Here is a 24,285-nt window from a genome sequence, read left to right as displayed (position 1 = left end):
TGGTTGAGTCTATTAGGGAATCAGCTATTCTAGATTGGGTGTTGTGCAATGAACCAGAATTCATCAGAGAGCTTAAGGTAAAAGAATCCTTAGAGGAAAGTCATCACTATATGGTCGAATTCAACTTGAATTTGAGAAGAAGAGGCTTAAGTCAGATGTATCAGTATTACAGTGGAGTAAAGGTAATTACAGAGGTATGGGAGAAGAGTTGGCCAGAATGATTGGAGAAGAACACTGGTGAGGATGATGGCATTGGCTGGAATTTCTGGAAGCAATTCAGAAGGCTCAGGATATTTACATCTCAAAGAGGAAGAAGTATTATAAAGGCAAGATGACACAAATGAGGTTAACAAAATAAGTTAAAGCCTACATAAAAACCAAAGAGAGGACATATAATAGAGAAAAACTTAGACCATAAGATATAGGAGCAGAAGTAGTCTATTCGGCTCATCGAGTCTGCTCTGCCGTTCAATCATGAGTTGATTCAATTCTACCAGTCACCCCCACCCCTCCCCCTGCATTCACCCCATACCCTTTGATGCCCTGGCTAATCAAGAACCTGTCTATCTCTGCCTTAAATACACCCAGTGGCTTGGCCTCCACAGCTGCTCGTGGCAACAAATTCCACAGATTTACCACCCTCTGACTAAAGTAATTTCTCTGCATCTCAGTTCTAAAAGGACATCCTTCAATCCTGAAGTCATACCCTCTTGTCCTAGACCTTCCTACTGTAGGAAATAACTTTGCCATATCCAATCTGTTCAGGCCTTTTAACATTCGGAATGTTTCTATGAGATCCCCATTCTCCTGAATCTGAGGAATGCTCTGCCACAGACTACTGTGTAGGCCAAGTCCTTGTGTCTATTTAAGGTGGAAGTTGATTGTTTTCTGGTTGGTCAGGACGTCAAAGAATATGGTGAGAAGCCAGATGTATGGAGTTGAGTGGGATTTGGGATCAGCCATGATGTTATGGTGGAGCCGACTTGATGGACTGAGAGGCCTAATTCTGCTCCTATGTCTTATGGTTTTATGGTCTTAATTTGCAGGTTGAATCTGTGGTGAAGAAGGCAAATACGATGTTTGTATTCATTTCAAGAGGATTAGAATATAAAAGCAAGGATATAATGTTGAAACTTTATTTGGATCCCTTATGTTAGAAAGGTTGTGCTGAAATTGGAGAGGGCTCAAAGGAGTTTCACAAAAATGATTCCAGGTTTGAATGGCTTGTCATATGAAGAGCATTTGATGCTTCTAGGTCTGTATTGATGAGAATTTAGAAGAATGAGGGGTGACCTTCAAGCCTGTCGAATGGCAAAAGGCCTTGATAGAATGGATGTGGAGTGGATGTTTCCTATGGCAGGAGAATCTAAGACCAGAGGACACAGGCTCAGAATAGAGGGGCATCCTTTTGGAATGGAGATGAGGAGGAGCTTCTTTAGCCAGATAATTATTTGCCACAAACAGCTGTGGAGGACAATTCTTCATGTATATTTAAGGCAGAGGTTGATAGATTCCTGACTGATCGGAGCATGAAGGGATATAGGGAGAAAGCAGGAGTTTGCTGCTAAGAGGAAAATTGGGTCAGCCATGATGAAGTAGCAGGCAAACTTGATGGGCCAAATGGCCTAATTCAACTCCTACATCTTACGGTCTTTTGATCTAAATGGGATTGATGGAATTATTCTAAGAGCTGGCAAAGACTCAGTGGGTCAATAGCATGTGCAGTGATATGTGTACTGAGATTATTCCCATGCTTTTCATTGCGGAAAAGTAGACAAATGATAGGTAAGGGGACCTCTCCGAGAAATGTGGTAAAGGGTCAGAGAATTTCAATGAATTGCAACTTCGTGAGGAGGTGATCTTAAACACACTCAATGTGTGAATGCATTCATCCTGCATGAAAACCTTTAGTTAGGTAAGATTGAGAACTGTCAAAATGCCTGGAACGCACAATGAGACTATTAGCCACGTTTCTGATAAATGGTGCTCCAGAATGAAACACTGGTTTGAGGAAACAAGTTATTGCTTCTGAGGACATGAGAAGATGGCTTTCTCAGAGCTAAAAAAAAACAAGATATTACAGTACAGGCTGTGATGCGCCTGTAGAAAACACTCTGAGCGCTTATCTGAAGAATGAATTATCTGTAGCAAGATGTAAGGTAGAACCTCAAGGACAGTTAACAGTTGTAGTTGTTCTATGTCTAAAAGCACATGAGAAGATCTTAGTGTGTGTTGCTGAGGACAGTTGTTGGAATTGTTTTTTTTTAGTGCATGGAACATGACAGAACTAGATGCAAAACCTGGTTTATCAATGAAGAATAAATTTTCCATGAATGGGAATATCAATGAAGAATATATATATATCCATCCCTCCCAGGGTATTAACATAAGCAAATAAGTATTCTTTTACTAACCTGTCCACCAGGAATATCTGTTTACCTGACCACAGGACAAGGTGAGGGAACACCTGTAGTGAAGTGGCAGTGAGATAATTAGCAGAATATTATCAGGGATTGGGGATACTTACAAGACAAATATGACTTCATTGTATAATAATATGGCCTCTCAGTAGTAAGCTAATCACAATCAGTTACACATCTGTTGCAGGGTAGCTTTTGAAATCTTTAACCAGGCATTAAATCTGTAACCAATGAATGAATGCCATTCTTTGTTTAAAGAAGATCAACAAACTTGTGTTAAAATCAAGTCATGTTTGATTAACCTGAATGAATTTTCTAATGAAATAATTTAATTGTTTTTTTAAACCTTAGTGTTTACTTAGATTTCAAATGGCACTAGAGAATGTTCCACTTCTTTTTAAACCAAAATTGAAACCTGTTGAGTCAGCTTGAATTAGAAAAGTATGATTCAAGGGCAGAAAACAGAATTATAATAAACTGTGATTTACCAGATTGGACATTGGTTAACAGGTCACTTTTTGTAAAAGTGCAGCTGACAGGATTTTTTTTTGCAGGTAACACCATATTTGGATATATTATAAACTGTGAGTAGTCAAAATGGACCTGGATAGGCAAGTAGGATGCACAAATGGATGATTAAATATTAATGAAAAAGGTGAAGTGTTATATTTTGACAGAATGAACAATACAATATACAGACTAAATGATCTGTATGTATTTGAGTATGTATGCAAGCACCCATGCATGCATATGTGTGTATAAATGTGTTGAGCGACTATGCAGAGGCATGTGGAATGCTCAGGTTATGAATTAGATGTCGTAAGAGCCTGTACAAGGTTGTTATGTTGAACCTTAAAACTTGCTGTATCGTGACAGGAGTTTTAGATCCAGTTCTAATCAACACACCTTGGGGGAAATGTGAAGTTCCAAGAGAAGGTGAGCAAAATATTTACTCTGGTGGTTCAAGAGACGTAAGCTCTGTTTCAACATCAAGGTAGGGAAGTTGTGATTGATTTTGTTGAAGCAAAAAGCATGAAGAGAATATCTGGAAGGTTTATACAAGGACATGATTAGGTAGGCATGCTAAGTAAAGGGCTCTCCTTCCTACTAGTAGATACTTGAAAAGAGGAGGAGTACAGATGGAAAGGAGTGAGCAAGATATACAATGAGAAGATGAGGAAATGCTTCTAACTGTAGGATTTAGAACTTGTTGTCTGCATGAATGGTGTAAACATGGTCGAACAGGGCATTTGAAAGGGAATCGTTCAGCCACTAGAGGGGAAATAAACTGCAAGACTACAGGATATGTGAATGATCATATAGCTTAACTGAAGCCAATGCTGCCTTCGTAGACTGAATGCCATTGTGTGCTGTTGAGATTGTATGAACTTCATTAACATTTCAAATGCCATGGTTAAAGGTGCTCTAACCTTCTAAGCAAGGAAGTGCAAACCAAATTTATGAACTAGGACCTATGAAACCAATATGTTGCTCTGGTACACAAAGAACTCTACCACTTCCAAACCTATCATATATTTCTAAGACATGATGCCCAAATCTAAATCAGTAACTTGCAATGGTGTGGCTGCACAATGATTAAATTAATCTATTGGTTTTCAGAGGCCTGGATGATTAATCTGGAGGAAATTTAATCCCATTACAGCAAATCTGAGATAATAAATTTGTTTCATGATAACCATGATTTTTCTTGCCTGGTGTGACATACATGTGACTTCAGACACACATGGCTGAGGTCAATTTCTGACCAAATAGTCTGAGAATCCATTGAGTTCAAAGCAGTGTATTCGCCTCCTCAAAAAAAAAGGCAACAGTTCTGGGTTCAATAGAATTGAAAGCAAGCTTCCACATTTTAATAGTTTTATAATTATTTACGGATTGGTCTTTGCTCTTGCACTGCTTGTCTCTCACCATGAAATATTGCCTCTGAATGAAAGAAACAGAAATTAAAATAAGGTCACAAAACCATATTGAACATAGACAAACCAGCAGATGCTGGAAATCTGGGGCAACACACACAGTTGGAGAAACCCAATGTGTTGGGCAGCATCTATGGAGAAAAATGGACAGCTGACTTTTCAAACGGAGATCCTTCATCGGGATTGGGAAAAAAAGAGGAAAAAAGGTATGGGTGACGGGTAGGTTGTTGTGAGGGTGGGGCAGGGGAATAAGAAAGGGCAAGGGGGAATAGTAGGGAAATAGATGTTGATGCCATCAGCTTAAAGACTGCATTGATGGAACATGAGGTGTTTTTCTTCTCATCTGCGAAACAGGTTCTTGCAAATGATAGGGTGGGAAGAGGTGTAGTTAAAGTAACTGTCGGAGTCTGTTGGTTTGTAAATGATGTTGGTGGATAAGCTGTCACTGGAGACAGACAGATCAAAGAAGTGGAAAATCATGGGCCAAGCAAATCTGAGGACAAAGTGGAAGATGGTGGCAAAGTAAATGAAACACCAATACAGCCATAAACGTAGCAGAGAAAGAGTATTAACAGTCTAGGTTTTGAACATGGATCATTCTATGTAGCCAACAAAATACTGGCTTAGCTGGGGGGTCATGGCTACTCCTTTGGTCCGGAGAAATTGCTATTTCCTCTGTCCACTCTGCATTTGTTCTCATGATGAGGCTTTTCATTCCAGAATATCTAAGGTGTCCTCTTTTCAGACTGCTATCAGTTCAGCCCTCACCCACATCTCCTCCACTTGCTAAATGTCAGACCTCACCCCATTCCCTGGACTCAAGATGTAACAGTGATAGGGCTTAACTTGTCCTATCTTATCACTCCTTGAGCCTTCAAATCTATTGCATCTTTTTGTTCAAATTAACCATCTCCAATGGATCCCACCACCAGCACATCTACCCTTCTCTTGCCCCTCTGCTTTCTGCAGCGATCGCTCTCTCCATGAATCCCTTTTCCGCTTCTCCGTCCCCTCTGATATCCCCCTCCGGGCACTTATCCCTACAACTGGGCTAAGTGTTACGCATGCGGCTATACCTCCTCCCTCACCACTATTCAAGGTCCCAAATAGTCCCTCCAGGTGAGGCAGCAGGTTATTTATGGCATCTGGAACTCTTGCGCAGCCTCCTGCACATCAGTGAGACCTGACACAGGTTGTGGGGGTGGGAGGGGCACTACATTGAACACCTTCACTCCATCTGCCACAAAGAACCATAATCTCCTGAGGGACAGCTTTTTTAATTTCACTTCCCATTCCTTCACTGAACTGAAATATCTTTCACGGCCTCCTCCACTGCTATGGGGACACCTTTTCTTCCCTTATTAGAGAGAGGGAGAGAGCTTGTGGTATGTCTAATTACCAGATCAATGAGTGATCTTTAGGGAACTGCAAAACTGTGTCTTTATTGATGCTTTGCTACATGCTTGATGACTTGGTGGGGAGGGGGTGCCGATGCTTTTTTTTTGCTGGTGGGGGAGGGGGATTTTTTTTTGTTGCTTTGCTGCTGCTTATGTGTGGGAGGGGAGTTGGGCGGGCTTTGGGGTTCTAACATGTAACTGCCATTCATTCTTTGGGGCATGCCTGTTTTCATGGATGCTTGCGAAGAAAAAGAATTTCAGGATGTATGTTATATACACTTCTTTGATATTAAAAGCACATATTGAAACACTTATTGAATTATTCAGAATCTTTATGAACTCAATTATATTTCAGATAGACTTTGACTATAAGTGGAAAAACAGGGAAACAAGCCTGTGACAAACTTGACTGTTGGAGACTAATTGATAATCCTAAATATCGAGCTTACACAGATAACATTACTCCTAAATAGACAATGTTACATATTCAGACAAACCTTCGTTATTGCTGTGTATTCAGTCACATGGTGTTATCATCAACAGGCAAAGGGAAAAAAAAGCACAATTTGGTCCCAAACAACTCTTATCATTGAAAAAAATATTAAAGTAAAACTGACTGTACAGCCGTGCCTTGACAGTACCCAGTCTCATAATAGCTCTGATGTGATCCTTGATTCCCTTCGAAGGTTGCAATTGCTAATGAGGAAAGTTGTTCAGACATACTGCTATCAGGGGATCACACACTTTTAAAAGTTTATAGAGGAAGTGACTCTCGGAGCAATTTAATCTATGTTGTGTATCTCAAGACAGAGTACAAGTCCAATTTTTGGATGCAAGGAATATTTTAGGAGCACTTGATATTTGTCAACAATTGCTAGAAGAAACTCAGTTAAGTTAAATTAATATTTCTCTATACATTCTGTGAGTCACTGAAGAGACACAATCAGATAAGCGAGGCACCTTCTTTCACAGGTTTCTTTTTCACACTTATACTCAGCCCCTGACTGGCTTAATGCTCTAGATGAAAGAGTAGTTCAAAGTAAATTTATTATATAAGTACATATATGTCACCATACATAAACGTGGGATTCATTTTCTTGTGGGCATACTCAATGTCCAAGAACCATAATAGAATTAATGAAAGTCTGCACCAACAGAGCAAACAACTAGTGTGCAAAAGACAACAAAATGCAAGCACAAAAAGAAAGAAAATAAGAAATAATGATTATGATGATAATAATAATAATAATAATAGTAATAACAATAATAAATCATTTAAAAAATTGAGAACATGAAATGAAGAGTCCTTGAAAGTGAGTCCATAGTTTGTGGAAACCATTCAATGATGAGGCAAGTGAAGTTGAGTGAAGCAATTTCCTCTGGTTCAAGAGCCTGATTAGTGAAGGGTTATAACTTTTCCTGAACCTGGTGGTGTGAATCCTAAGGCTTCTGTACGTTCTTGATGGCAGTGGTGAGAAGTAAACAAGTTCTGGGTGGTGGGAGGTTCCTGATAATGGATGCTGCTTTTCTTTAACACTGCTTCGTGTAACTGTTCTCAATGGTGGGGAGGGCGTTACTAGTGATGAACTCGGCCATACCCAATACTTGTTGCAGGATTTTCCATTCAAGGGCATTGGTGTTTCAATATGGGGCTGTGATGCAACCAGTCAATATATTCTCCATAAAATATATTCTCTATAAAAGTTAGTCAAAGTTTTAAATGTTATGCCAAATACATTCGGAAGTAGAGATAATAGGAGTAGAACAATAGCTAAGATGTTTCCAGTTGTTTCAAATTAGGCTTCTGCAAGTGTGAATACAGTTTCCAGGTGGATTGGCACTACCTTAAATTTTGTTGAAGTTTTTTTTTGCAGTTTTCTGATGGCTGATTCCTTGAGCCATAGGAATTATTGTATTTAGAGCTCTTTTTTTCCTGAATTGTTGAATCGTGCAAGGATGGAGGTTTGGTGACTTCCTGCTTTTTGTATTATGGTTCCTCTCCTAAGATTTCATGAACTCCCGTAGCTGACCTTGTTATTATGAGTTACCTCCTGTATGACTGCTTTGCTATCCCTTGCCTCGTACTCACCTCTTACCTATTCCTCCATTTCATCACAACCCTGGAAAAGTGAAGAGCAGGCACTACCATGATCCAGTTATCCTCGCTCATCTTCTCTCAGTCCTGATTACTAATCGTGTATAGGTATGCATGTTTCTCGTCTCATCTTGAGCATGGGTTGGGACATGTCTGTGGTAAATAATTGGTTTAATAACATAAGCCCATGGAAAGATGAGTTAACAAACTTTTTTTTTTGCTTACCTATTTAGATTTTTCATATTAACAATCTAACATGGGTAGCTTTTTATATATACAATGGATTCCAGTTATTTAGGCCATTAACTAATCAGGGCAGCCACTTGTTTGGTTCAACTCTAAAAGGACAAAACTAACTGAGAAAATTGCCAGGATTCCTTTAATTTAATTGGGATACTATGCCGCTTAATTGGGGCAGGAGACTGTTGCTGAACAATCTCTAATTAGGATTCATTGCATGCACTTGTGTGTCTGTTAGGCACTACAACGTATTTAGAGTGAACACTTTTTAAATAGCATCAGTTTTGTGTGTTTGAGTTCAAAAGCAGTGATTTTTGTTCCTGATAGTTGAGAAGAAATAAGAAGTAAGACAATTCAGAACTAATTTTCTCACTGCAGCTTCAAGTATTCAGGCTTGGAGATGCCAGTAATGGCCAGAAGTAAAAATGAAATGATCTCTCTACTTCAACACATCAGGAATTATGAAGAATTTGAAGGTATCAAAAATCACCTTGAATGATACAATGCAAATGACGCTTTGGAGGATGCAATCATTGGAAGCATTGTATGAAGGCAGTCCATTATCCGCACTAGGTGCCTATGTTGATTTTAATCATTTTCAGTCAATCAAAGGAAAAGTTTAATATAAATTATATGAATTCATCTGTTATAACTATTAGGAACTAATACATAATTTTATAGTAATGTAGCAGTAATTAGCAGTGCTCTAATTTGTTCTGTACTTCATTTTAAATATATAATTTGTTACTCAGTTAAATGGTAGTTTGTCTTTTTGTGCCTTTTTAACTATTTCCATGAAACTTTGTCTAGTTGGGGCAGCTGCTTAATTGGGTCAAAATGTTCTGATCCCAATGAGTCCTAATTAACTGGAATCCACTATATATAGTTCAGAATCAGGTTTAAAATTATTTGCATATGTTGTGAAATTTGTTATGCAGGAGCAGTGCATTGCATTATAAAATAATAAAAAAACTATAAATTACAAAAAGAAATATATAATGTTAAATTAAGTGAATAGTGCAAAAAGAGAGCAAAGAAAATACTAATGTAGTGTTCTTTGTCCATTGAGAAATCTGATGGCGGAGGGGAAGAACCCATTACTGAAACATATTCTGTTGTGATTTCTTCAGAAAAAGAGATGTAATCTTATGGCCTCTGAAGTTAACTAAGCATTATATTGTCATCAGGTAAAACTATTTGAACGTGGTTTATTTACTATTTGGGTATAAGTATATATTACATATGTGGTACTCCTACAATGCGACAAGTAGGACCACTAGCCCAGTCAATACTGTTATTAATGTTAGGCTTAAAGTTACAAAAATAGATTGTATATTTGGTTGATAAAATCCCACAATCTGATAAAACAGACTGAGTAGCCTTGCTCAGCTAAAGTTCTCTGGAAAAACACAAAAGTGAAGATGTGTTCATTCTTATCAGTTAGACCTGATCTCTAACAAGTAAAGAGGGAAGTACTAAACAATTATACTCAGAGTCCAGAATCAATAAGATGGGAAGGAGGTTAGCTAGAAGGTGATAGGTGAAGTCATGTGGGTGGGAAGGGTAAAGGGCTGGAGAGAAAGGAATCGATAAGAGAGTAGCATGGACAATAGGAGAAAGGTTAGGAGGAGGCACCTGGAGGGAGGTGATAGACAGGTGAGAAGATGTTAAGTGCCAAAGTGTGGAACAGAAGAAAAGGAGAGGGTGAGGGAAAATAAAATTCCCAGAAGGAAAAATCGATATTCATACCATCATATTGGAGGCTACCCAGATGGAATATAAGGTATTGCTGCTCTACCCTGACAGTGGTCTCATCATGGCATAAAAGGAGGCCATGAACTGACTGGTTGGAATGGGAATGGGATTCAGAATTAAAATGTTAGGCCACCAGATGTTCCACATTTAGCAGAAAAAGTGGAGATGTTCGACAATGCGGTCCTCCATTTATGATCAGTCTCACCATTGTAGAGGAGGCCACTTCAGGATCACCAGACACAAGAGACAACCCCAGCAGATTCACAGGTGAAGTGTTGCCTCATCTGTAAAGACTCTTTAGGAAGTGAGGGAGGAGGTGAACGGACACAGGTAGCATTTTCGCTGTTGCAGGGGTAAGAGCTGGGAGGGAGATTAGTGGGGCAGGGATGAATGGACAAGGGAATCACAGAGTGAGTGATCCCTGTGGAAAGCAGAAGGGAGGAGGTAAAGATATGTTTGATGTTAGGGTTCCTTTGGAGAACTTAAAAGGTGTGGAGAGTGATGTGTTGGAGACAGAGGCTCATAGCGTGGTGAGTAAGGACAAAAGGAACTCGATCACTGTTGAAGCAGTGGGAAAGTGGGATGATCGCAAATGTATGGGAAATGGAGGAGGTGCGGATGAGGGCAGTATCAATGGTGGAGGAAGGAAAACCCTGTTCTTTGAAGAAGAACATCTCCTGGTATCCTGGTAAGGAACTGTGAAAAGGGAATAGCATTTATTTACAGGAGGCAAGGTTGGAAGAGGAAAAATCAAGATAACCATGGGAATCAGTAGGTTTATAAAAGATGTCGGTCAACAGTTTGTCTCTGGAGATGGAGACAGAGAGACAGGGGAAGGAGAGGGAGGTGGCAGAAATGGACTGTGAATGTAAAGGCAGGGTGGAAGTTGGAAGTAAAGTTGATGAAATTAATGAGATCAGCATGAGCGTATGAAGTACCACCAATGCAGTTGTCAATGTAGTGGAGGAAGTGTTGGGAAGCATTACTGGGGAAGATGTGGAGCATGTACTGTTATATGTAGCCAACAAAAAGGGGTAGGCAGAGCTTGGACCCATGTGGGTACCATGGCTGCCCCTCAAATTTGGAGAGATTAGGAGGAGGCAAAGGAAAAATTGTTGAGGATAAGTTCTGCCAGGAGGAGGGGAACTGGTTGGTTCTTTTACTGAGAAAGAGGCAAAAAGCTTTGAGGCCTTCTTGGTGGGGGTTGAAAGTGTATCAGGACTGGAAATCCATGGTGCAAATGAAAAAGTTAGTGAGGAGATTGAGAGCATGTGTTGTGGAGGTAGGTGGGAAGGGACTGAACCTAGAGGGATAGAATGGAGATTGTATGCTTGGTATTAGAAGGTTAAGAATAGCATACCAATGACTGTTTACTTCCTTGGGAGGTTCATAACTATCTCTTATGTTGTGACAATTCTTTTTCTGGGAGCTTAGAATTAAGGATATAGACAGAATCCTCAACAAGAGAACTATGCTCTTCCTTACTTTTGTATATGTTTAATTTTTACATACATTATTATATTGTGAAATCATGTAACTGACAGATATAAATTTCTATAACTAAATGAGAGATTACTAATCCTTAGGCAAAAGAAGACAGCAATACACAGTCAGTAACTTGTTTACAAGAATTGTTTTCAGGAAACCTGAATAAAGTCATGCACTACATTGACAGCAATGCAAACACTTGTGTGAAAGAAATGAACATCTTGAGCTCATTGAAAGACACTACCAGCTGAACTAATTGCAAACGAGACAATGGTTTGAACTTGCATCAAGAAAATGGCAAGAACTGTTTGTGGGGAAGAAGATCTTGAAGATGGACTAATAAGGATTTATAATCACTGTTTCCTCTAAGCTGAGCAGTAACTGAAATGCTCCCACGCATATTGCCTTTGTTGCCGCCCAGCTGGAATTTTATTTTATATGATTTTAATATAATTTCAAAATTATGCTAATATAATTTTGAAATCTATGTTAATATCATTGTGAAATACCCTGTAATTAATTATGTTAATAACTATAATCCATTAATTTTCTAAATAATAAACATAACACAGCCTTTATTTTGAAACATTTTAGAGCTTCAATATACTTACATTGTCAGTGTTTCAAGTTTCAACACTGTTACAAATTGTAACAATATACACAGAATGGAAGTTCATAAATCACCGGTCCTCTGATGCTGATGCAGTCTAGTCAAAACACTTTACTCTTGGCATTGTGCCTGTCAATTGTTTTGACTGCCTGATGTCATTTACTTATGTTGTGAGTTGTGGTTTGTGTTTGTTTGATGTGGAAGTTCGAGATTCTGATGTTTTTGGTAAGTAATCTTTGAAAAAAAGATTACCTGCAAGTTTAATTATTGTGTTGTTGGCCTTTCAGATATTGTATTCTGTATTCTTTTAAAACACATTTGAGGGAAGTGCCTGGAAGCTGATATATCAAAATTCTTGCAAATGGGAAAGGAGGACAGAACTGTGGTAACATTTGCCACAGTAGTCACGGTCTTTGTACCATTTCCTTCTTTCTAAGAAGTAGTGTTGGAGTTGAGGTCCAATTAAAATTTTCAAATTATATCTCAACTCATCTCAGTAACATAACAAATTTTGAAATATATTCTAGTTCAGTGATATCAGTTAATTAATTTCATGATTTTTAATGATGTTTGATAATCTTTATCTTGATGCAAAAACCATCTCGAAATTTCATCTTCCAGGAGTTTTATCAGTGCACAAAACCCATGCTGCTCCAAGCAAGCAAAGTACAAGTATTTCCATATCATGTGAATACCTGCTGATCACAAAATCTCAAAAAACGTTACAAATAATTCTTCAAAAATAAGCAGATGTACTTGGTGGCAAATGATATAATTGTTTACCAGTACTTGTGCTTGTCATTGCCCAAATGCTGATGTCTTCCTTGCATTATTTTAGGAGTTCTGTAGCTGTGATTTTAGAAATGAAGTAAAGCTCTCAACAAGCGATGTTGCAATCTTTATCGCGGGGAGTTGGTGAGATGTTTAAGTAAACAGGTAGCAAGGTGGATATCTTGTTGAAATCGGGCATTACTGCTAGTTTTTATAGTGTTTTGTTGCTATTTTATCTATGACCTCTTGCTTATAACCTGTTTGACCTTCTCCCCTGATCCAACGGCAACTCGTGTTTGTTTCTGATATCAAGACTATTGCCCATTTATCTCCATAATGTTCTCTCTGTTTCTCCCATCATTTTATGCAGTATGTCTTTCTTAAAGACTTTTTATTTTGCCTTTCTCCACCGTGACTTATGCAATCACCTTGCCCTTCCAATCTCCTCTCTACCTTGATGAAAGTACTTGCATGAAACATTATCTGTTTATTTCTCTCCACAGACGCAGTCTGACCTGCTGAGTTCCTCCAGCATTTTGTGTATGTTATTCTTCTGCATCCCAAAACTTGATCCCTTAGCTTCTCCTCCACTCTATTGCTGATCACTCATTCTTCCCTCAGTTTTCTGTTGTTAATGATTCTTTTTCCCTGTGGGGTAATCACACTCCCATTCAAAACTAACTTTGTCACTACTTGTTCCTTTACCTTTGTTGCCGAAGAAGGAATGCCAATGGCCTTCACTTCATGAAGTTAATTCCGTAGATAGGTAGATAGATAGATACTTTATTGCCTAGGTACCTTGTTGATCCCAAAGGAAATTACAGTGTCACAGTAGCATTACAATTGCACTGATATATAACCATTAGAAGAGAAGAAAGGATAAAAAATAAATTACCTTATGATGTAAAAGATTTACAAATCAAAGGTTACAAGATTTAGAAGATTTTCAAGTTCACACTGATGAAATGGAAGTGCAAAAATTAGCATAATATTATACAGTAATGGGTGCACAACCTCACTGTCCAGTAAGAAGTGTAGTTCAAATCAAAGGTACCACATTGGAGAAAAATCAGCAGCAATAACATAGAATTTACTTTTAAATCATGGGTCCTTGAGCTCTCAAGATTTAGTGACTGAATCCTTTCACATCCTTTTCTATACGTTGAATTTTGTGACACAATCAAGTGCAAGATTACAGATGGGACATGGCAATTTATTCTCTGTTTGTAATTTTTAAAATTCTTATTAGTCAGTCATTCTCTTCCTCCTGATTCCATTCATTTTCTCCAATGGAGTGCAGGATATTTGTTTGCTTTTGTTTCTTCTTGAATGAATAACTATCTATTCTTTCCCATTCTCTTTACTCTTCTGTTGGCCGTTTTTCCTATTTATAAATGTGGTTAACTACTGAATATCTTTACCTACCGCTCTCTGCAGTTAATTTTACATTTCCACCTTTTTTCTCCTCTTTTTTTTATGCCCATTGTTTCTACTGGGGCATGTTGATGACAGCAGTTCATCAGAGTCCTCTGCCCTGGGCCAGTCATTCATACTGTTTCCGGGTGTGGATCCATTTTAAGATCTTTCTTTTCCTAAGGATGAGGTCTTCGGAGCTCCTGTAGCTCTAGGCTTTTATGAGATGGGGTTGCTAACCCTATGCCCAACCCTCCAACTTTCGCAGTCAGGCCTGGGACCATCCATGGAGGATATTTTCTTATCGCCTATAATAAACAGAACTGTTGAATTTCCTTTCAGTGCTAGTTTCTTTTGGATCATTTAAGCTTCCAAATAATGCATGTGATTGACTCACAGACATCATATCTAGTGCACTTTCTCTTTCCGATTTTGCCTTTGTTTAACACAACATTTGGAAATAAAAGCAACTTATGACTATAAATACCAAGTTGTATTTGAGTATACATGCAGCACTAAATAAAGGCAAATGTTCTACTTTATTTAGTTCAAGTATGTATCTAGTTATTGTAAGTAGTTTAAATAGTTTTCAAATAGTTTTTCTTTCTCATGTTCTCACAAGTTTGGAAGCTATATGGCCCTTTGATTTTGCGAGGGGTCTCAGACTAATCCCATCTGTCCCATTGGGGACAAAGTTTATTCTCATCTGGAAAAGCATGGACTTGTTAGGGAACTCAACATTGCTCTGAGTGGGGAGGTCATATTTTACAAACTTTATTGAATTGTTGAGGAGGTGACAAAGATGATTAATGAGGGTAGGGCAATGGAAGTTGTCTACATGGACTTCAGTTAAGCATTCGACAGATAGGCTGTTCCAGACAATTAAGTCACACGAGATGCAAGGTGACTTGGTAGACTGGTTTCAAAACTGGCTTGGCCATAGAATACAGAGGGTAATGGTGGAGTGTTATTCAGACTGGAGGTCTGTGACCAACAATGTTCCAATGGGACTTCTGTTGTTTGTGATTTGGACAAAAATGTAAATGGGCTGATTAAAAGAAGTCTTGCAAATGACTGAAATTTTGGTGGAGCTGTGAGTAATGCGGAAGGTTGTCAAAGGATGAAGCGGGATAAAGATCAGTTGGAAATGTATGTGGATAGAGTGAAATCTGGGCGAGTATAAGATGCTGCACTTTGGGAGGTCGAATGAAAAAGAAAAGCATACAGTAAATAATTGCACCCATAGGAACATTGAGGTACGGACGGATAATATATAGAACAAGTCCATAGCTCTCTGCAAGTGGGCAACATAAGTAGTTAAGATGGCAAATAATGCCAATGGCATGCTTGCCTTTACCGGTTTGGACAATGAGGTTAAAAGTTTGGGAATCATGTTGCAACTGCATAAAACTTTATTTCAGCTGCATTTGGAGTATTGTGTGCAGTTCTGATCACTGTATCAAAGGAAGGACATAAGCCCTTTGGAGAGGGTGCAGAAGGCAGAGATTAGGTGCTGCCCAGATGAAAGAGATTTAGCATAAAGAGAGATTCCACAAACGAGGATGGCTTGCTGTGAAGCATTGGAGGCTGAATGGAAACCTAATGGAAATCTATGAAATTGAGAGGCATAGTTAGGGCAGATGGTCAGAATGCTCCCCCAGGCTAGAAATGACAAATACCAGAGGGCATAGTTTTAAGGTGAGAAGTTTAAAGTTTAGTGGCAAGTTTTTCTTTGCACACAGTGGTAGGTACCTGGAATGCACTACCAGGGCAAGTGATTGAAGCAAATACAATATCAGTGTTAAAAGTGGTTTTCAGATGAGCACAAATACAGGCAGGAATAGTGGATATACAACATAGATAGATACTTTATTCATTCCAAAGGAAATTACGGTTTCACAGTAGCATTACAAATTCATTGATGCAGTATATCGAAGTAGGCATTTGAATCACCTCTATGTGAAACTGGAACCACAGCTATCTGATCCTGGCCTAGACTTAAGTCACTTTTGCCTGGTGTCCTACCATATTTAGATCCCACCTTTAAACGTTCCTCTAAGATATATATATAGTGTTGGTTTCTGAACAAATAGCTACAAATATGAAATCAAGAAACAGTGTGTGATCATTATCAGAACCCTCTTGCTGCTCCATTTTTTCTTCTTCAATCACTGCCAATAAGTCTTGGCTATATCTGAGATGGCAGGCACCAGATTAGAGTTGTGAAAGTGCAGGGCAGGGAAAGTGGTGGCACATTTGTATAATTGTGCAAGAGCAATATAAGGTGACACTTAAGCCAGAGGAGATTTATTGTTAACATAATTTATTTATGTCCCTGTGCTGGCTGAGGCCTCAAACCTCGTGACCACAGGAAAAGTACGTAGAATCTTACTTACCATTATTATTAGCTGATCTTGCTGCCTTCATCTTCATTTGCTACCATGCACAATGGAAAAAGAAATCATGATGTATTTCATGAAAGAATTAAACATGTTCCTGAAATGAATTGGAATTCAGGATTATTAGAAATGCACTATGATATCATGAATAATGGGTGAGTTTGCTAGTCAGACCCAACTTTTTCTACTCTGAATTATATGAAAACAGTTTTATAGCAAATTGTTTCCCTGCTTCTGTGTCCCAATGTTTCCTTTCACTAAAGTCAATAGAGAAGAAAATTGGTATAGGAACTGTTGCTGATTTCTCATGTCATTATTATGGGCTAATTTCACACTAAGACACATGAAAGTGGAAATGAAAGGCAAACTTAATGACTCCGATATGAATGAAATGAAAACTCCAGACGGCTAGAAGGAACTCAAAAGAAGAACTCCCAAAATAAATTTTATTTATTCTGACTTGCTGAGATCACAGAGAAGATTGTAAGGCATTGATAGATGTCTCAAGTCTGAACCAGTAAAATGGATACGTCCACTCAGCTTATGATTGATGATTCTAATATGTGTTGTACACAGGTTATTTATCTTCCGGTGCTTTTGCCTCCGTGGGCCCCTTCACACCATTTGCAAATCATTTGCCAATTTTAGAATATCTACATTATCTTGGCGAATTTTCTACTAATGGTTGCCATGAAGCAGTTTGCAAGGCATCTAAGCAACGCCATTGGATTCTTTGTTGATCACTTATTCCCTTCCCTTTCTTTCCCTCTTTTTAATCTTTTCGTAATAGGACTTCTTGGAGTCAGTTGAAAAAATAAACCCATTGTACTTGCTCTCCTTTGTTGATTGTGCACATCCAGAATTTTGTGATTTTTATTTCAGATTTCTGTTTTCTTCCTTTTAACTTTTAATGCAAAATTTGTGTACCTTTATTCATACTTGCTTTTGTAGCTTCCATTCCAGGCTACAAATCTATCTAGCTCTTTTCTGCACATCAGGAGTGAAATAAACCAGATAGTTGAGTAGTGTCACAGCAACAACATTTCACTCAACATCAATAAGATCAAAGAACTGATTGTGGATTTCAGAAAGGGTAACATGAGGGATCAGAAGTGGAGAGAGTAAGCAGTTTCAAGTTCCTGGGTGTTAATATCTCTGAGGACCTAACCTTGTCCCAATATATTGATGCAGCTGTAAGGAAGGCAAGACAGCAGCTATACTTCATCAGGAGTTTGAGGAATACAGACGTACTGTGGAGCGCATTCTAACTGGCTGGAGCACTGTCTGGAATGGGGGGTGGGAGCTACTACACAGGATTGGGGTAGGCTTCAGAGAGTTGTAAAAATAGTCTGCTCCATTATGCATACTAGTCTCTGTAGTATCCAGGACATCTTCAAGGAACAGTGCTTCTAAAAGGCAGTGTCCATCATTAAGGACCTCTATCATCCAGCACTTGCCCTCTTCTCACTGTTACCATCAGGACGGAGGTTCAGAAGCCTGAAGGCACACACTCAACAATTCAGGAACAGCTATTTCCCCTCTGTCATCCGGTGGACAGTGAACCTATTGCCTGGTTTCCCACGTCTGACCGGATAAGTCACAATAATAGACAACTACAATCTGCCTAAACTAATACCACACAAACAATTTTACTTCTCATTATTACTGAGTACAATATCTAAACAATCACAGTCCAGGTTCAAAAAGTATGTGGACCTCTGCGGTAATGCTTTCCACAAATGCTATTTGGATTCAGGTGTTCCAATCATTGAGATGAGATTGGAGGTGTGGGTTGTAGAGGTGCCCTGTCCTATAAAAAAGGCACACAAAGTCAGGTTATTGACAGAGATTGCTTTTTTCACTGTTTAAGTGCGTCATGCCTTGATCAAGACAACTTTCAGAGAACATTAGAAGAATTGTAGAGACGCATGAAGCTGGAGAAGGCTACAGAAGTACTTCTAAAGACCTGACTGTTCGTCAGTCCACAGTAAGAGAAATTGTCTACAAATGAGGGAAATTCATTACTGTTGCATTTCTCCTTAGGTGTGGGTATCCTGCAAAGCTCACACCCAGTTAAGAATATATAATACTGGAGGAGGTGAAAAAGGACCCAAGGTAAGAGCAAAATACCTGTAGAAATTTCTAGAACTTGCTGAACAATCTGTTCATGTGTCCACTATAAGAAAAACACTGAACAAAAATGGTGTTCATTAAAGGACATCTTGGAGGAAACCACTGCTCTCCAAAATAGAACACTGCTGCACATCTCGGATTTGCAAAAGTCCATTTGGTTGTTCCACAGCACTTCTGGGACAATGTTCTATGGACAGATGAGACAAAAGGTGAACTTTTTTTGGCAGAAAGGCACACTGCTATCTTTGGAGGAAAAGGGGCAATGTACACCAACACCAAAACCTCATTCCAACTAATGAAGCATGGTGGAAGGAGCATCATGATTTGGAGCTGCTTTGCTGCCTCAGGGTCTGGACATCTTGTGATCGTTGAGGGAACAATGAATTCCAAATTTTACAGGAGAATGTCAGGGTAGCATTCTGTCACCTGAAGCATAATAGAAGTTGGATGATGCAACAAACAATGATCTGAAACACAAGAGTAAGTCAACAACAGAATGGTTTAAAAAAAAGAAAATTAGTGTTTTGGAATGGCCAAGTCAGAGTCCAGACATTAACCCAATTGAGATGCTGTGACATGACCTGAAGAAGGCTGTTCATACAAGTTATCCCAGAAATGCTGATGAACTGAAACATTTCTGTATGGAAGAATAGTCTAAAATTCCTCCTCACTGTTGTGCAAGTCTGGTCAGAGCTACAGGAAATATTTGGTTGAGGTTATTGCTGCTATACCAGTTATTAAATTCAAGGGTTCACATACCTTATCCAGCCTGGACTGTGATTAAACAATATATTCAAAAAAGTCATGTAAGGCAAAATTGTTCGTGTTCTATTAGCTTATCATGTTTGTCTATTACTGTGACTTAGATGAAGATCAGATCACATTTTATGAGTAATTAATGCAGAAAACTTGGTAATTGCATAGGGTTCACAAATCTTTTCTTGTAACTGTATTTACTCACTGTAATTCAGTTTATTTTCTATTTTATCATGTATTGCATTGTACTGCTGCTGCAAATTTATCAAATTTCATTACATATGCTGGTGATATTAAACCGGATTCTGATTACACAAGTGTAAAGGAAAATGAAATGGTTGTTACTCCCGGATCTGATGCAGCATAAAAAGTGCAATAAGTAAAAGAAATAATAAAAACACAATAAATATAAATACAAAAAATTAACGTATATACATAGACTGATTGTATGTACATGAAATGACCTTAGGTACAAGCGTATCTGCACATAGAGTGAATGGGACAGGAAATAATGAAGTAGTAGTGGTGGGGCATATAGTTGGATGGGTTAATGGGTGGAAGGAGGTGCTGATCAGCCTGATGGCTTGGGAGAAGTAACTCTTTTTGAGTCCGATATTCCTGGCGCGGATATCGCACACCTACATTGAGCACTGTCGCACGAAAGAAGTTTCCTTTATCAAGGACCTGCACCATCCAGGCTAAGCTCTCTTCTTGCTACCACCATCAGGCAGCAGGTACGGGTGTCTTAGACCCCACACCATTAGGTTCAGAAGCAGGTAATACCTTACAACCATCAGTTCCTGAACCTGCATAGATAACTTCACTCACACAAAACTGACCTCAGAACCTACAGACACACTTTAAAGGAGTATGTACACAGTACTATGTTTTTTTGCACAATTTGTTTTCTTGTGTACATTGGCTGTCAGTCTTAGTTTATGTATAGTTTTTAATAAATTCTATTATATTTCTTTATTTCCCTGCAAGAAAATGAATCTCAAGGTACTGTGTGATGTATAGTAGCATGTACGTACTTTGACAATAAATTTACTTTGACTTTGATAGCTGGTGAACATCTATTCCCACATAATGTTCTATTGAAGCATTTTACAAGCAGCTGCTTCAGTAACCTGAACTATAATTCCCTGTTCAATGGAGTTCTGTTAAGTTCTGATGTCTTTTCATTTCTTCTATGTGGTGCTGTGCTGTCATCTGCTTTTGATTCTCTGTAAATATTGCCAAAATGTTCTGATTCCAAAGGAAGAAGAAAATGTCATTGAAAACTGAATTTTAAAAAAAAATCAGTTTTTTTGGGGGGGCACATTTGTGCAAGAATTATTGCTTATCATCCATTACAGACAGACAGATAATATAAGGTAATTCATTTCTCAATGAATGATGAACATACTCTTATCTATTAATGTGGATGACCATATTCAAATCATGTTCTTCAATATTTAGTGTGACAGAATAAACCACCTGGAAAATTGTGTGCCGAACATAGATCTGGCACAAAGGAGAGATACATCTATGACATCATTTGCTGGAGACACTCAAAATGTCTGGAACCGCATTGCCTGAAAGAATCTCACTAAATATTTTGGGCTGGATGACCTTTGTTCAGGATTTTACATCACTTTTTTTTTGTACCTCTTGATCCTTCACTCTCATTGGTGGGTTCATCTCTCTGGTAAGTATTGGAGCATTACTCAGTGGGTAAAGGAATAACTTCAGAAATGAAGTAGAATGCTTCAACTTTATAGTGGGTCGCGTTATTCTTGCATCCGACCTACCTACTGTATACTGGCAATGAACATTTCTATTTCAACTGTGTGTGGCCAAAATAATGACTGCAGCAAATTCCAAAACTAAGGTAGTTTCTTTTTAGACTCAATTTTGCTGCAGAGTTTTGTTGTTCTGTTTTTATACTTCCACACATGAGTGAGCAAGCAATGAATAAATACTGGTTCATATTTGGATTTAAGAATTATTTTTGTCCTGAAAAGCACTGATGTGGCAGTACTGTCTCAGCCCTGCTCAACCGATCTGAAACAGCAAGAGATCAAATGGCATGCACTTTATCTGCCGAGGGAGTTTTCCATCATCATCCTGATGGTGGTGTACATTCCACTTCCGGCCAATGTCAGGCAGGCACTGGAGGTAATCGGCAGGGACAAAACTGTGCACTCTGCTGTCTTCCCCATCATTGCAGGAGATTTCAACCAGGTCAGCTTGAAGAAGTCTCTGAACAACTACCAACAACATATCACCTATGGAACCAGAGGAGCCAACACGCATGACTACTGTAACGGCACAATCAAGAATGCTTACGGTGCCATCCAATGCCCACATTTTGGGAAATCTGATCACCTGGCTGTACTGTTACTCCCAGCGTGTAGGCAGAGATCAAAGACTGCAGTATCAATGGTAAAGACCAAGAAGGTATGGCCAAGGAAAATAGAGGAGCACTTACAGGACTGAGTCGGTGGACTAGACAATATTCAGGGACTCATTTTCGAATATGAATTAATACACCACAGTTGTCACCAACTTCATTAAGACCTGTGGGAATGAGCGTGTGCCTTTGAGAACATACCCAACCAAAAGCTGTGGAAGAACCAGGGATTAGTAGTCTGCTGAGGGCTAAATCTGTGGTATTCAAAACCAGTGATCCAGAAATATACAAGAAGTCCAGATACAACCATTGGAAGGGTATTTTAAGGGCAATAAAACAATTCTGATTGAGGTTAGAGATGGAATTGTATGCATGTCAGCTCTGCCAGGGTTTGCAGGCCATCACTTCCTACAAAGTGAGATCTATCATCATGAATTCTGTGATGCTTTACTCCCAGATGAGCTCAATGCGTTTAATGCACGTTTTGAAAGGGCGAATAAAACTAAACTTACAGAATGTGAATCCCTGCATCATCTGGTGACTGTGGGATCTCTGTCTGAGAGGCTGACATCAGAAAATCTTTTAAGAGGATGAACTCTCTTAAGGCATCAGACTTTGATGATGTACCTGGTAGGGCTCTGAAAACCTGTGTCAACCAACTGGTGGGAGTGCCTCAAAGACATCTTCAGTCTCTCACTACTGCAGTCGAATGTTCCTACCTGCTTCAAAAGGGCAACACTCATACTAGTGCCCTAGAAGAAGAGGATGAGCTGTCTCAATGACTATTGCCCAGTGTCACTCTCATCTTCTCTGATGAAGTGCTTAGAGAGATTGGTCATGGGTGGAATCAACTCCTGCTTAAGCAAGGATCTGGACCCCCGCAATTTGCCTATCACAACAACAGGTCTACAGCAGATGCAATCTCACTGGCTCTGAACCTGGCCTTGGGTCATCAGGACAATAGCAATATCTATATCAGGCTGATGTTTATTGACTACAGCTCAGTGTTCAATGAAATCATACCCTTAGTTCTAATTACTGTGGTGAACTGCATATACCTGTCTGGACACGCCCCCTGCTGACTGCTTCTGTGGCTCCTCCCACAGACCCTGGTATAAAGGCGATTGAGGTCTAAGCCTGGCCTCTCTGTCTCCAGGATGTAGTATGGTGGTCAACCACTGCTTGTTCCTTCTTCCAGTCAATAAAAGCCGATATCTCGCCTTTGCATCTCAGAGAGAGTTATTGATGGTGCATCAATTACCAAGTTCCAAAACCTGGGCCAGTGTACTTCCCTCTGGATTCTCAACTTCCTCACCATGAGATCACAGATAGTGCAGATCAGAAATAACATCTCCTCCTCGCTGATAATCAACACTGGTGCACCTCAAGGATGTGTGCTTAGCCCACTGCTCTACTCTCTCTTCTCCCAAGAATATATGGCTAGGCACAGCTCAAATGCCTATAAATTTGTAGATTATTTAACTACTGTTGGCAGAATTTCAGTTGGGGATAAGGAGATAGATACATCAGCTGATTGAGTGGCATTGCAACAACTACCTTGCACTCAATATCAGTAAGATCAAAGAATTGATTGTGGACTTCATGAAGGGAAAATCGAGGGAACACACACCAGTCCTCATTGAAGTGTCAGAAATGAGAAGCGTGAGCAGTTTCAATTTCCTGTGTGTCAACATCTCTGAGGATCTATTCCTGAACCCAACATATTGATGGAATTACAAAAAAAGGCACAACAGCAGTTATATTTTATTAGGAGTTTATAGAGAATTGGTATGCCTCCAGAGATCCTTGCGACTTTCTAAAGATGTACCATAGCAAGCATTCTAACCTATTGCATCACCATCTGGTATGGAGCAGGCACTACAAAGGATTGGAAAAAGCCGCAGAAAGTTGTAAAGTCTGCCAGCTCCATCATCGGCACTAGCCTCCCCAGCATCGAGGATGCCTTCAAAAGGCAATATCTCAAAAAGGCAGCATCAATCATTGAGGACTCCCATCACCCTCTTCTCATTGCTAGCATCGAAGAGGAGGTGCAGGAGCTTAAAGACTTTCTCTCAACATTTCAGGAACAGCTTCACCCCCTCTGCCATCAGATTGATGAATAGACACTGAACCCTGAACACTACCTGAGTGCTTTTCCCTCTCTTTTTGTACTACTCATCTAATTTAATTTTCTTTTTTTATATATACTTATTGTAATTTATAGTTTTATTATTGTGTATTGCAATGTACAACTGCTATAAAACAACAAATTTTACAACATATGCAAACAATATTAAACTTGATGCTGATTCTGACAAGCACTTGAATAAAATTTGACTCCCTTGCTGTGACTGCAAATTGGCTGAATGGGGCCAAGTAAACATCAAGACAGAGCAGTTTTAGAGATGCAGATGATGATTTGAAAACCAAAACCAAATAGCTGTGCTCAAAAGAAATTAATGATCTGCTTATTCTT

General features: G+C 39.1%; 2 protein-coding genes across 2 annotated transcripts in view; both read left to right on the top strand.

Moving 5' to 3' along the window:
- Window positions 1-21,895, top strand: part of LOC132395171 (general transcription factor II-I repeat domain-containing protein 2-like) — an 80,735-nt gene extending 58,840 nt beyond the window's left edge. Inside the window, exon 2 of the mRNA XM_059971468.1 lies at window positions 21,421-21,895. Within this exon, the coding sequence (XP_059827451.1) occupies window positions 21,421-21,895 (475 nt within the window). The remainder of the gene's footprint in view (window positions 1-21,420) is intronic.
- The window catches only part of dgkb (diacylglycerol kinase, beta), a 797,915-nt gene continuing 776,928 nt past the window's right edge, over window positions 3,299-24,285 (top strand). The window contains exon 1 of the mRNA XM_059972632.1: window positions 3,299-3,356. The gene's annotated coding sequence lies outside the window, so the exon portion shown is untranslated. The remainder of the gene's footprint in view (window positions 3,357-24,285) is intronic.

Source organism: Hypanus sabinus, chromosome 6 (genome assembly GCF_030144855.1).
Source record: "Hypanus sabinus isolate sHypSab1 chromosome 6, sHypSab1.hap1, whole genome shotgun sequence".
Classification (NCBI taxonomy): domain Eukaryota; kingdom Metazoa; phylum Chordata; class Chondrichthyes; order Myliobatiformes; family Dasyatidae; genus Hypanus; species Hypanus sabinus.
This window is presented reverse-complemented; position numbering and strand designations above follow the sequence as displayed.